Source organism: Leguminivora glycinivorella, chromosome 5, assembly GCF_023078275.1.
Source record: "Leguminivora glycinivorella isolate SPB_JAAS2020 chromosome 5, LegGlyc_1.1, whole genome shotgun sequence".
Taxonomy (NCBI): Eukaryota; Metazoa; Arthropoda; class Insecta; order Lepidoptera; family Tortricidae; genus Leguminivora; species Leguminivora glycinivorella.
The window spans coordinates 12534394-12548389 of NC_062975.1; the positions used below are offsets into that span (position 1 = coordinate 12534394).

The window sequence follows — 13996 nt, forward strand, 5'->3', positions numbered from 1 at the left end:
AATAGCTAAGTAACCTAACCTAACATTAAGGTTACGAACAACAGCTGAAGCCTGATTATAAAATAACAATTTCCTACGGCGTTTTTTCGTATCGTAGTACATAATTATGTTACTAAATATGAGATTTATTAAATAAAATAAAAAATATTCGAAATATCCGTTTTATCCGAATATCCGAATTTTCAAATATCGAGTCGAATCATCCGGATTTCGAATTGGACGGATAATTGCAAGCTCTAACACCGAACCATTGGGCAGAGTTTCAGTATTTAGGTTTATGAAGGTTTAGTATAGGCAAGTAAGTTTTACTCAGTGGCTCATTCTGTGCATCGATCAAGTCATAAATATCATCATTAGTGCCCCTTTCACTCGCAGCAGTATAAGAACATTGAATGAATTGGGATTCTTCGAGTTCTGGGACACGGGAGTTTTGAATACTAAAAACAATTTATTTTTGTGACTAATTGCACATTGTCTTATCTTTAATTGTGACGTTTTTAGACTAAAGGTCCATTGTTAATAGTAGCTGATGTAATTTCTATGGTAATTGACTATCTACAGTATCAACAATGAGAGTCCTTTTAATTTAAAACGTCACAATTAATGGGAAAGTAGTGTATATTACACACACACACACACACACACACACACACACACACACACACACACACATTATATATATATATATATATATATATATATATATATGCTGTAGAAATGTAGTCTGGCTGTGACCGTTTGTGCATTCAACTACGCACACAGATGAGATGACCGTACCAAGGTCAAATAAGGACGCTGCTATTTGTTAGAAATGTTAGAATGAGAAAGTTATTTAACTCTCACGCTCTTGCTAATAGCGGCGTCGCGTCCTTATTTGACCTTGAAAGGTACGGCCATTGCAACAGAACCGCTTTGCTCGGAAGTCCATCTCACAAAAGTGCTTACAGATGGGATGACCGTACCAAACCAAGGTCAAATAAGGACGCTGATGTTTGTTAGAATGAGAAAGTATTTCAGCTCTCTCGCTCTTGCTAATAGCGGCGTCGCGTCCTTATTTGACCTTGGACTGTACGATTGCCTGTAAATAAATAAATACTTAAGCGTCGTGACATTACTTAAATTTTAAAATCGGTAAAATTGAAAGCACTAAATTAAAAAAAACAAACTTACTTCATTGTGGTTGTGGTGCAGAATGTTTTCGACGTATTTGTTTCGTTCGACGCCACGTTTACTCACCGCTAGTCTCAAATCAAACAAGTTACTAAAGTGATGGCCGTGGCCGACACCGCTTGCGCATGGTTCCCCCCCACTGTTCGTTCAAATTCTTGGAAATAGAAAAACCGAAATAATTTCGTTCCCGCGAACTGTTCTTTAAAGAACGTATCATTTAATTCTGTTCTTCGGAACGGTTCTCACTCATAAACCGAAATAATTCCGTTCCCGCGAACTGTTCTTTAAAGAACGTATCATTTAATTCTGTTCTTCGGAACAGTTCTCACTCATAAACGTTCGTTCACTGAACGAAAAAGAATACCGGTTAATGGAACCAGAAACGCTAAAATAAAGTTCTCGGGCCAACGTACGGAACCGTTCCGAAAAAAATACCGGTATCCGATCCCTGGCGGTGTGTAACAGAACAAGCGTCTATGACGAGGAAATTGACTCGTTATTACATATAAAACTTACGGCGAATCAACTTTTCCTTGACCAACTTTTTGGTACATATTTCCTTTGGGATTTCATTGGATATTTTGACAAATAATACCTTTGAAGCTTTATCACATGTTTAGTCACGTCTTCATTCATAAAATTCACTATTATTTGATGCAAAACAGGTTGGAAAAACGTATTTATCAACAAACTACGTTCACATGGACGGAATACTGACACTGACAGTTGTCAGCTGCGTAACGTTCCGATATTATGTCTTGGTTTCATTTACAAGTCAAAGAGGTAATAATCACTGATATTGATTATTATACTTCCTTAATATATCATTCAATGTAACAATTAGGAACAAATGTGATCTTTCATTGCGAAATTACTTACTAAATTGATTTAAATAATCTTTCACGAAATAATATTTACGTAAAAATATTTATCGATTTACGGAACGATCCACTATTGAACTAGATAGTTATCAATATCAATAGCTCTGTCTCTCTCTAAAACACGTGCAATCATGCAGGAGTTACTACTGATAGGTAAACAATTATTTGCTGAGAACATGGACGTTAAATGTATAAGGCGTACGGCTTAGTAAACAAAGTAGTTATGACCTTTATCTTATATGAGTCCCAAGTCCCAAGTGTGTCCCAAGTCCCAAGTCCCGAGTCCCAAGTCCCAAGTCCCAAGTCCCAAGTCCCAAGTCCCAAGTCCCAAGTCCCAAGTCCCAAGTCCCAAGTCCCAAGTCCCAAGTCCCAAGTCCCAAGTGTGTCCCATGTCCCAAATAGAATCTATAAAAGGGTCGGAGCGAGCTGGCGCGCGGCATTCTTACAATATCCACAAGACTAACAGTGTCTCTGGCTTTCGTGTGTTATACTGGTGAGTGAAGTTGTTCTGCTATTATTTCTCTGTTTGTTTTTACTTGGAAATTATTCTAAGTGATTGTAAACTTTGAAATTGTGTCTCTGTTTGATTGTGCGGGGACAATATCGTCGTACAGTTAAACTTAGACCTATGGTGGAATTGCTTTACTGTCAGTTGTGGGGTTATTTTAGTGTTCTATTTATAGTGTAGTGTTACATTTAAATTGATGTGTATAGTGAAGTTTCCTGTGCTTTGTTTCATGAGTGCCGTTAAGCAATACAAAGACTGGGTCGATGTATGGCTGGTGCTTGGAGATAAGTCTGTGTTTGGTTTTGTAGGGAGTAATTCTTGCAAAACTAAGCTTAGATTATAGCACGTAAAGGAAACTTCATTCGTTTATTTAGTTGGTCAGTAAAATTGAATTTAGTAATTTTCTATGGGGTTATTTTGTGAAAGTTATAAGCCAGATCATTGTTTGTGACAGACTGTTGTCCGGCTAAGCGCTTTATACCTTGCGGCTGTTAAACATAAGGCGTTTAGGAGTCTTTTTGTTCCAAGTGGAGGGCTTGGGCGTCTTTATTTACTTACAAAAGGCGTACTTTCTCACCGGTCTCAAAGAGTCCAACTGTTAGATGGAAGTGAGGACTTTCACGATTGACGAAAGACATTAGGAGTAATCCTTGCTCACTGAAGTCGGCAGTATTTGAGGCTGGGGTCCTATATTTATATATATTTATTTACTCGGTGCTCTGGTCCATGCTGGCGTTGGTCGCTGGGGATTTCGGTTGTGATCGATCCACATCTAAGTAAAGTTGATCGCAGCTGGGTCTCTCATGTGGCTGGTACTGGTGTGTCCTAGAATACTGGATATATACACGGATAGGGCGATCTACTCTCTGCTACCCTAGCCCGCGGGCAAGAGCAGAGGGGGGGATAAGAACACAAGCCTATAGGTTGCCTATCTCAGCTTCGCTGGCTGAACTGTACAGCTTATGGTAGGGATACACTTGTGCATATTTTGAACACAAGATCTATGGTAAGTGACGGTCTGTGTTTCAGATATGCTAGAATAGGGAAAACGATAGGAATAGGGTAGAGTCACACACTATTTCTATAAAAGTAGAGTTCTTTTATGATTGGTCTTGGAATATAATTGGTCAACGTGTATTGTGGTGAAATAATTTAACTACTACTATTTATATGGTTTAAATGGACTTTAAATGTGGTGTTTACTATCTTAATATATGTGGTAAAACTGGTAATTTATAAAACCTCTTATTACTTAATTTATTTGAGTGAAATTAATAATTGTGGTAGCAATTTCTGATTCTTCGTGTAGCATCGAGCCAGTGAGTGTTGCTAACTAGTTTTTCAAGGTAAATTCTATCAAGTTGGTTAGGGAAACAAACTATACTTTGGAATAAAAAGCATAAGTTTGTTATAGGGCCCAGTGGCATGCGAGCGCCGTCCACTGATGACAAGTCAAAAGCTTCAAGGAGTTACTAGACTTATTTACTTCGTTCTCAGTGGTAGCAACTACTCGGAGCCTTGATGATACATTAGAAGGATCGAGAAGTTATGGTCTATTAGCAGTATTGGGGAAAAGGGGGGTTTAGCTAGGGAAAAAGAAAAACAAAAATAAAAAAGGGGTTAGTTTGTAGATAGATAGCCCTTCAGGCTTACTTGCTTAGGATGCCCGATAATGTGGTTTGATTGGGCCTAAGGATTCCAGACGGTATCGCAAGTTCTCACCCCAAACCGGAATCGAAAATAGAGCGTAGCCGATGTTTTCTAAAATATTTTTTAATATTTATTTCATGTATGTTTCACTCACTAACTTTTATTCTAAAATTTCTTCATCATGTCATTAATTTTCTCACATATAACTTTCTAGGCCTAAATCTGATAAAATACTCTTCTATAACACTATATTATTATGCTACAATAACCTTTATTCTTCTTTAAAATATAAATAAATAAAATTTTAAAAATTAGTCAAAAATACAGCTGATACTCATTAAAGGATCTGAGTTATCGCGGTTCACATCGAAGGGTTCTACTTATTCACGCTAGACGATCACAAGGCCAAATTTACGGGATATATTTAAAGGGGGGTTAGCTGTGCTGTTGGTTAGTCAAGTAAGTAAGTAAGTAAGTAAGGTGAACGGGAGTTTTAGTTACAGGTGCCGAAACCACACGGTCTCATCTTCGCACCTGTGTAAAGTCATTTAAGTCTGTCATGATAATATGGCGACTTGGGGAGCATTTTTTATTTATAAGTTAATTTTAAGTTTGTACATAGTTTAATAATAATAATAATAATAATCATTTATTTCAGACCAGGTCCATATACATTTAAAATATACAAAAAATTCACAAAATTAGTTTAGTTAATTAGTTTAGTTTAGTTAATGTATTTTCTTTAGTGTATATATTTCAATTTGTTTTTTGTTTTTATATTTCATTTTGTTTCGTTAAATAAATAAAATCACATATGGCTTAGGTAAAGTGCACGTTAATATCAAGGCTCAGTTCCAGTCCATTCTTTTCAGTCGACTGAATAAATAATTAGTAAGTACAACAATGTTTACGACAGTACATTTGCAACCTAGGATTAGGGTTTTTTTGGAAGCTTTGACGTTCTAAATTAAGTTTGCTTGCTGGAAGAGGTGATTTTTTTTGGTTGTAACACTTAGTATGATTGAAAATAGGTTGATAAAAAATCATAAATTAATTAATACTATCATGATATTATCTTTATTCTTTCCTAGTACCTAAGTACCTTACTTACAAAACTACAGACATTCCCAATCCGTCGCATATTTACGGAAGCATTAGTTAAAAGGTATCAATATCCGGTGCAAGACTTCGATAAAAATAACACCCAATTCTAAGGCGTTAATGCGTTTTAATGTAGTGAAATCGAGAACGGCTAATGCGCCGTCAGTTTATTTGAACAAGTGGCATATGTTTACCGCGGGAGACAGGGATATCGATCTTCCCCATATCGGTTTAGCACTTGACTTGCAGATGATCAACACCGATTAAACGTAATGCTTGAACATTTGTGTACCATATTCAATGTACGATATGGCGCTATGACATGCATCATGATTCATAATAGTGTAGAATCTAGGTATGATTAATTAGGGTACCTATACCAGACAGTATCGACTGGATATAATTAAGTTTAATTAACTGCCCGCACCAACTTAGTAATGGACAGAATGTAAATAGACATAACTAATTCTAGTAAACTTCTAATCAATAGGTACTACACATACATAATTAGTTTAATCATGACTAATAACGGTGCACGCCAATTTATCTCATTAGACGAACATTACCTACAGACTAGATACAGTCACCAACATTAATATCACACAAAAAGAAGGCTCCAAAAATATCTAACATAATCTTATTTCTAGCGACATAACAGCTGTCCGATATTCATGCTGCCTTCTTTTTGTACGATATTATTACCGTTGACTGTACAGTTAGGTTTTACTCTGATCATATTCAAAACAAACTATTTGTCCTAATACTTAGAATCAAAGGTACCTGTTACCAGATATAATCCAACCGGATTTACCCGAGCTCTTCCGAAACGCGATATACCACATATGGTATTCCAGAGGCGTCCAGTTATTTGATTAGCGGGATCGAGTTCTGTTCGGGCTCCCGGGGGTCACCGCGCAAACATTTATGTTTGTCATTGATTTTCCGCTAAATTAATTTATCAACGAGCCGGGATTCTAATCGAATTTTGTCGGCAGGGATTCATGGTGAAATATCTTCCGCGTATATATTAGGAAGCCGACTAGCCGTGTATGGTGCGGTAATACTTGTAGGTTGTGCGGTATTAGTAGTAGATTTTATCCGAAATTATGAATTTGATCTGAGGAAGTACATATTTTACAAAATCTGGGAGAGCAATGTGGTATGGTAACCACTGTAATTGTAACAAAATACGTCATTACTATCCCAGTTTCCTAGAGTAGGTATGCCGCTTTGCACGATCCTTCCTTAGGTCAAACAGAGCTGTTATATAGTAGTGATTAGTGATACTTGGTACCTACCTTCTGTATCTATCCCGGTTAGTCACAAAACCGTAGGTACCTACTAATCGACATAGTTCGAGACTGAAATGCACAACACTCTACACATTTCTGCACTTTAGTAATTACCCTATAGTACTGTTACCTGTGAATTCAGACGAATGTAAGCGTCAAATAGAAATATAAATGCCAGACCATAATATTGTAGTAGTGCAATAAAGCATTTTATTATTATTCTCTTTATTTCTTTCAAATCTTAGGCTAGGCTGTTTATAATATGAATATAAAAGTAAAATACAAAACCACTTACAAAACAATATAAAACACATATAAACACATTATAAAAAATTATTATTATTATTATTGTCAAGTAAAAGAACATTATTTATCTATTCCATAATACAATATTTATTGATGGTCCTGTTTCATTTTCCTTTATCGCTATTGCCCGCATTGTTTTTGTTCTATGTACATTCGTAGCTGTGTTGTTATAGTATTTATATATGTACGGTATATTTAGGTTTATTTTAATTCCTATTTATGTATGTTTATTAGTATTAAGATCATCTGACGTTTTCTATCACTCATCGCCTACTCAAATCAGTTGTCTTTTGTGTCTTGTCTCCACTACCCAAAGGTTGTCTGGAAGAGATCGCTCTTTGGCGATAAGAACGCCTGTTGTCTACCATAGTTAATTAAAGTTATGTGCTTTTTATGGTGCGACTCTGTCCGTCTGTCTGTCCGTCTGTCACATTCCTAACTATCTCGAGAACTACTAATGCTATCAACTTGAAATTTGGAATAGTTATAAACATTGTAAACCTCTACAAATAGAAAGTATAATTTTTTTTAATTTATGAATTTTAATTGTAGAAAATGGCCAAAATGAACGGGGGGCAAACTGTAAATTTCAAGTTACTAGATCAAGTGGGATATCGTTAGAAAGAGCGCAAATTGAACGTAAATAAACAATTTTTTATTATTTTTTTGTTGTGGAAAAAAAAAAGAATTTTGAAGGAAAATGTAAAAAAAAATACCGTTCCCCCCCCCCCTTATCTCCGAAGTTTACCGACTAAAAATTATGAAAATTTTAGGAAACATTGGTTTTATGCTAAATATTACAGGAAAAATATAATCGTGCTTGTATCTTGGAAACTTTTTTTTTAATTCACAAAAAACTTTTCATATTTTTACTTTCAAATTACCCACCCTTGCGAATGTATATCGTACTTCAAATTAATACGAGATGTTACGTAAACCGTCTTCTTTCCAATAATGAAAAAACTGTTTAAATCGGTTAACATCATAAAGAATTATCCCTGAAAAACCAACATAGTATACAGGTCACGCAAATTAGTTAGCGAATTCACGAAGAGATGGCGCTATACACAATAATGCTCATTAGTACCTATACTTTTGTCTTCTAGTCAAGTCATTAGAGTTATATGAAAACATGAGATTATTTTAACTAGGTAGTTTGAAAGAAAGTTTGTACGGGACCCTCGGTGGGCGAGTCCGACTCGCACTTGGCCGGTTTTTTTTTATGTAATCTTGTTATATTGGTGAACAATAAAGAAAATTTGTATTGTATTGTATTGTATTGCTTATTTCAAACGAATATGTAGTTGACTTATCTGTGCTAGCATCTAATATTATTTGATTTCCTTTCATTTTAACAGGTAGCCTTAAAGCGGCAGCAGGCTGCAGAAGATAAAATAGCCCTGCACCTGGCCTCCGTAGAAAGCGGGACTGCACTGGAGGCCCTGCCTCCCGGCCGCATTTATGGCATGAGGGTCACGGGGCCGTGTCCAAGCCCCGACCAGCCTGACTCGGCGGCCGATGACCACACGGTAAGATTCTGTTAAGGTGCATTAGGGTAATTCCGAAAATCGTCTAATTACGAAAGTTGCATAAAAATCACCATTATTTCCATCATATCAAGATTCCCAAAGGGGAATTCCGAAAGCGGAATTACCAGAGCATTTCTGTCATTCGGAATTACCATAATGCACCTAAGTTGTTCCAAGCATTTGTACCTACCTAATACAATTTGGGCGGTCTATCCATACTTCCATACTAATATTATAAATGGGAAAGTGTGTGTGTCTGTTTGTTTGTCCGTCTTTCACGGCAAAACGAAGGCATGGATTGACGTGATTTTTTAAAGGGAGATAATTAAAGGGATGGAGAGTGACATAGGCTACTTTTTGTCTCTTTCTAACTCCATTTCTTAAATAGCGGGTGGAAGTTTGTATGGGCATTTCGCAATTTTCGAATTTAACGCGTGCGTAGCCGCGGGCAAAAGCTAGTCTTATATATTAGAGCGTTGGAACGTTTTGACGGTGACACCACACCAATCCAACATTTCCAACAATGTCATCGATAGACGTTGGACATGGAACCAAAGAACATGAAACTGTCTTTCTACATACAAATATTACAAATCGATCGATTGTAGTGTAGTACTTACACTGAGAGAAATTTGCATTGTGAATTTAACAAGTTCAACTTGTTGCGGGTTTATCCGTTTGAAACAAAAGTATTTTAGTAAACGTAATAAATCACAATGTTGATGATACAAGTCGAATTTGTTCGAACAACAAGGTCAAACTTGTTAAAAGATATTTGATTGAATCAGCCAAACATATGTTTAAAACAATATGAGTCATGTTGCTTTTATAAAATCGACTTGTTGATTCAAATAAAATATTGATTCAAATAAAATGAAACTTGTAGAATGTACTAGTTACACTTAACAAAATATAACTTGCTGTTTGAACCAAAGAACACGTAGGCGCTATTTTAACCAATAAACATGTTGAACGAACATGAAAATTGGTTGTTTTTTCTCTCAGTGTATCTCTACAATATTTGTGTTTATTTTTGCGATATTATGTATGTAACTTATAAACCTAGCGGACTTGTGATTGTGAGCTATATCAATTTACAACGTCTAAGAAATTGTATTATCCGCAGCCTATCCACATCGACAGCGAGACGAGTGACTCTCTACCAGACTGCTGCGCGGCTTCTCCGGACTCCGGCGGCAACACTTCAACCTCTCCAAGACCACGGTATTTTATTCCTTCCCTTCCATCTTTAGCTAATATATAAAGCCTGCCATTTAGGGAGATAAAAAAGGGTACAAAGGGAACAGTTAACAGGTGGTAACGTTGTCCCGTCTCTTATTCTTGACAGTAGTTTATATAGCACTAGCAGACATGAATTTTCCAATCTATTCCCATGTACTAGCACACGAAGACTTAGGCGCTTTTAACGATTTTTTATCCAGTGTCAGCGGCAGCGAAGAAGCCGAAGCAGAGGCGTCCGTGAGCTCAGCAGGTCTCGAGATGCTGAGCAAGCTGTTCCCCGGCAAGAAGCGGTCCGTGCTCGAGCTCGTGCTGCGTCGGTGCAACCATGATTTGCTGCGGGCGGTTGAGCATTGCAATGTGCAACATGTAAGTACCTACGTGCTCAAATTATTTTAGGCCTTGCGAAGTTTTTCAATATGAGCACATATTTACAAGGTCGCATCAGTGAGATAACCAAATCAAATACTTATAACCTTCACATAGGAGTTGGTCTTTGAATGAAACCTTAACTATAAACCTTAATTCCGCGTAAATTAAGTCGGTTTTGATAGGTACATCGATTCCCTCATGAATCTCAATGACGTGTGTTATTATTTATTATCGCAAACTTACAATCATATTACACATTGCTATTACATATTGCTAATGGGTACTGTAATTTATTAAGTCACAAAGAGATATTTAATACAATGTACTGTAACATAGTGTCCGTCCTTAAAGAAGCTGCGTCTGCAACTTGGGCAGGTAAAACTACTAAAAATAAGAAACGATTAGTAGGGTGGAACAGACACGTTAGTGAAGCTCACAGGCTGGCCAGAGCGAGTTTTCAAGAGTGGATTTTGCAGGGAAAGCCTAAAAATGGATATTTCTTTGAGAAGATGTGGGAAAGCCGAAAGATATTCAAGTCTAGGTTGCGATGGTGCCAGGATCACCAGCAACAAATAAAAATGGACCTAATAGCCGAACATCACTCAAAAAATAAATTTCAAACTTTCTGGAAAGCTACAAATAGCATGAACTTTCGGTCTGGGCTGCCTGTTAGTGTTAACGGGGAGAGCGACAAAAGGGGCATTTCGAATATTTTTAAGAATCACTTTTTTGTTAAGTCTCCTTTAAGCTCGAATGATGCGGAGATGGGAAGTGCTGAGACAAATATAACATGCCCGATTTTCACTGCACGAGAAGTGGAGAAGGCGATAAAGGCAATGTCTCGAGGAAAATCACCGGGTCACGATTGTCTCAGCATCGAACATCTCCAGCACGCAGGTCCCCATTTAGCGCGAGTGTTAGCTATGTTATTTAATTTATGTGTAACGCATTCTTATTTGCCAGACGATTTAATGCGAACGATAGTTGTGCCTATTGTAAAAAATAAAACGGGAGATCTATCCGATGTAAATAATTATAGGCCGATATCACTGGCAACGGTAATAGCTAAGATATTTGATAGTGTGCTTAACATGCGGTTAAACGAGTATGTAGCATTGAATCATAACCAGTTTGGTTTCAGACAAGGATTGTCTACAGAAAATGCAATATTGGCCCTTAAGCACACTATTAAATATTACGTTGATAGAAATTCGCCTATTTATGCCTGCTTTCTCGACCTATCTAGGGCTTTTGACTTGGTCTCATACAATATTTTATGGAAGAAACTTGAAGACATTAAACTTCCCATCGGAATGATCAACATTTTCAGGTACTGGTATGGGAACCAGGTCAACTGTGTCAGATGGGCAGACACACTCTCCGACCCGTATAGGTTGCAGTGCGGAGTGGGGTTGAGCTCACCAACTCTATTTAGCCTATATATGAACGAGCTACTGGATGCGCTTAGCAGAATGCATGTCGGGTGTCATATTGACGATGTATGCCTTAATAATATTAGCTATGCGGATGACATGGTTCTGCTTAGCGCGTCTGTGGGGGGCATACGTAGGCTGCTAGAGGTATGTGAGACATACGCTGAAACTCATGGTTTGAAATATAATGTATGTAAAAGCAAATATATGGTCTTTGAGGTCGGCCGAAGTAAAACGTCAGAAGTAACACCCATCAAACTAAACGGGGAAGTTCTAGAAAGGGTGGACGTGTTCAAATATTTAGGACACATAGTGACGGCAGACCTCAAAGACGATAAAGACATAGAGAGAGAACGGAGAGCTTTGTCGGTCCGGGCGAATATGATTGCCCGCAAGTTTGCGCGATGTACCAGGGAGGTGAAAGTAACACTATTTAGAGCATACTGCACCTCACTGTACTCATGTAATATGTGGCTGTCATATACGAAACGAGCCTACGAAGCTCTCCGCGTCCAGTATAACAACGCGTTCTGGGTGATGATGGGGCTGCCGCGCTTCTGTAGCGCATCAGGAATGTTCGCTGAAGCCAGGGTCGATTGTTTCTATGCCACCATCCGCAAGAGAGCAGCATCCCTGGTGCGCCGGGTGCGCGCCAGCCCCAACATCGTCATGAAGATGATAGGGGACAGGTTGGACTCCCCCTTTTTGCTACGCTGCAGTCGGCTACATGTGCCGTACTCAGAAAAAAGAAAATGTACATAGTTATAATTAATTATAAGTATTCTTAGGCTTCTTAGAATTCAGTTATTTTTTTTACTAACAAATATTATGAGTGTAACTTGCTCGAAATAAATGATTTATTATTATTATATTATATTATTATATTATTTCAGGCCCAAACGGATAAAACATTACTAGCCAGCGCCGGCGCAAGCACCAGCTACGACCCTGTATCGAGCTCCGAAGAGCGCTGGTCAGCCTTCAGACCAGTAGGCCCGCGGCCGTTGTTACAACAACTACCGGCTTTAGTCATGGGTCGAGTCTGTGGTTCCGAGTGGTTGGTACCTCTGCCTGCGTTGCCAGCTTTATCTGGACCGTTGCTGCTACCGTTGCAACATCAGCCACCGGTTTGCAACCCCTGCGCCCCTGACTGTAGGCAATGTAATCGTCACTAGTTTGGATAAGTTGTCTCGGCCGTGGCTATTGCTACTATTCGCGTTAGTCATGGGACGAGTCTGCGGTTCCATGGTTGATACCCCTGACTGCGTTGACAGTTCTTTCTGGACTGTAACTACTGCCATTGCAACGTGAGCCATCGGTTTGCAACCCATGCGCGCCTGATTGTAGGCAAATGTAATCTTCATAAAATTTGATCGACAAGTAATTAACTGCAAGTTAATAGTTTTAATTAATTATACTTATAGAGGTAGTCATTAATAGGTTAAGATATCTATTAAGGCTTATTGATCAATGATCATTTTTAATGCCAAAGAAAATTGCCAAATATTAGTAAAGTAGGTACTATAATTAAGGATCTACTATGATCTTCTTTTATATTAATCTGTATTTAATGACTCGGTTTGTACGCAATTTATTATAGTTCAATTAAAGGCATTAGATGTTACTGTTGTTTTTACTAAATCATGTCTTTCAACCTGTCCCTTAACTCCCTTGCACAGGCGTAAAGTAAAAGCCGTCCCATGCGACTGCGCCAGTTAGGTTGCTCAAAATAATGTTTCGTTATCCTAGTCATCCGCTAGATATACAACCGCTTCAGCTAACGGATGTCCTCATAGACGCCTAATATTATGCCACATTAGTCGGAATAAGCCAACTCTGCATGGAATTTGGGCTAATAAAATTGGCAAGGCATCATTAACGTCATCAGGTCATCACCATAAGTCGGACAGGTTATCGCAAAACACAAATACGAAAATAGATAAAGCCACATACGTTTTGGGAATTTCTTGGGTTGCTATATTGTATCTAGCTGCTGCTGTTAGCTATCACTTATTTTCGATGCAAAAGTAAAAATTAACTAGGCGGACTTTTAGGCTGCCGTTGCGGTCAATGTTAGAATTTGTCGACAATGGGTAGGTAAAGTTTTTTGAAGATAGGAAAAAATATATTTTCTAATAGAATACGTCATAGTTATATGCGACATCGGATGGGTCTCTATTTATTTTGTATATTTTTTTATTATCTTTTTTTAAATGACCGAAATGACTAACTTTGTTATTTTAATAAATGTTTCATGTTTCAACGTATTCTATCAGAAAAAAATACTATATGCCTATCTTCACCTACCTAATTGTCATTGGCTTTATCTATATTAATTTGTGTAAATAATACACAAACAAGCCAAAAATACAGATAAGTAAATCGTATTACGGTAAATAGATTTGCAGTGCAAACAGTTAATAAATACAAGTTAGTAGTGCAAACTGTATCCCCTCTCGCCGGCGGCAGACAGTAACAAATCCGTGACAATAATCCAAATGAAGACAGATCCTAT

The 13996-nt window shown here is 37.7% G+C and overlaps 1 protein-coding gene across 1 annotated transcript in view; it reads left to right on the forward strand.

The window, feature by feature from the left end:
* Nucleotides 1-13081, forward strand: part of LOC125226029 (doublesex- and mab-3-related transcription factor dmd-4-like) — a 31489-nt gene extending 18408 nt beyond the window's left edge. The window contains exons 3-6 of the mRNA XM_048129851.1: nucleotides 8267-8437; nucleotides 9564-9661; nucleotides 9880-10045; nucleotides 12375-13081. Coding sequence (XP_047985808.1) covers nucleotides 8267-8437; nucleotides 9564-9661; nucleotides 9880-10045; nucleotides 12375-12656 — 717 coding nt within the window. The 3' untranslated portion in view covers nucleotides 12657-13081. The remainder of the gene's footprint in view (nucleotides 1-8266; nucleotides 8438-9563; nucleotides 9662-9879; nucleotides 10046-12374) is intronic.
* Nucleotides 13082-13996: the final 915 nt, after the last annotated feature.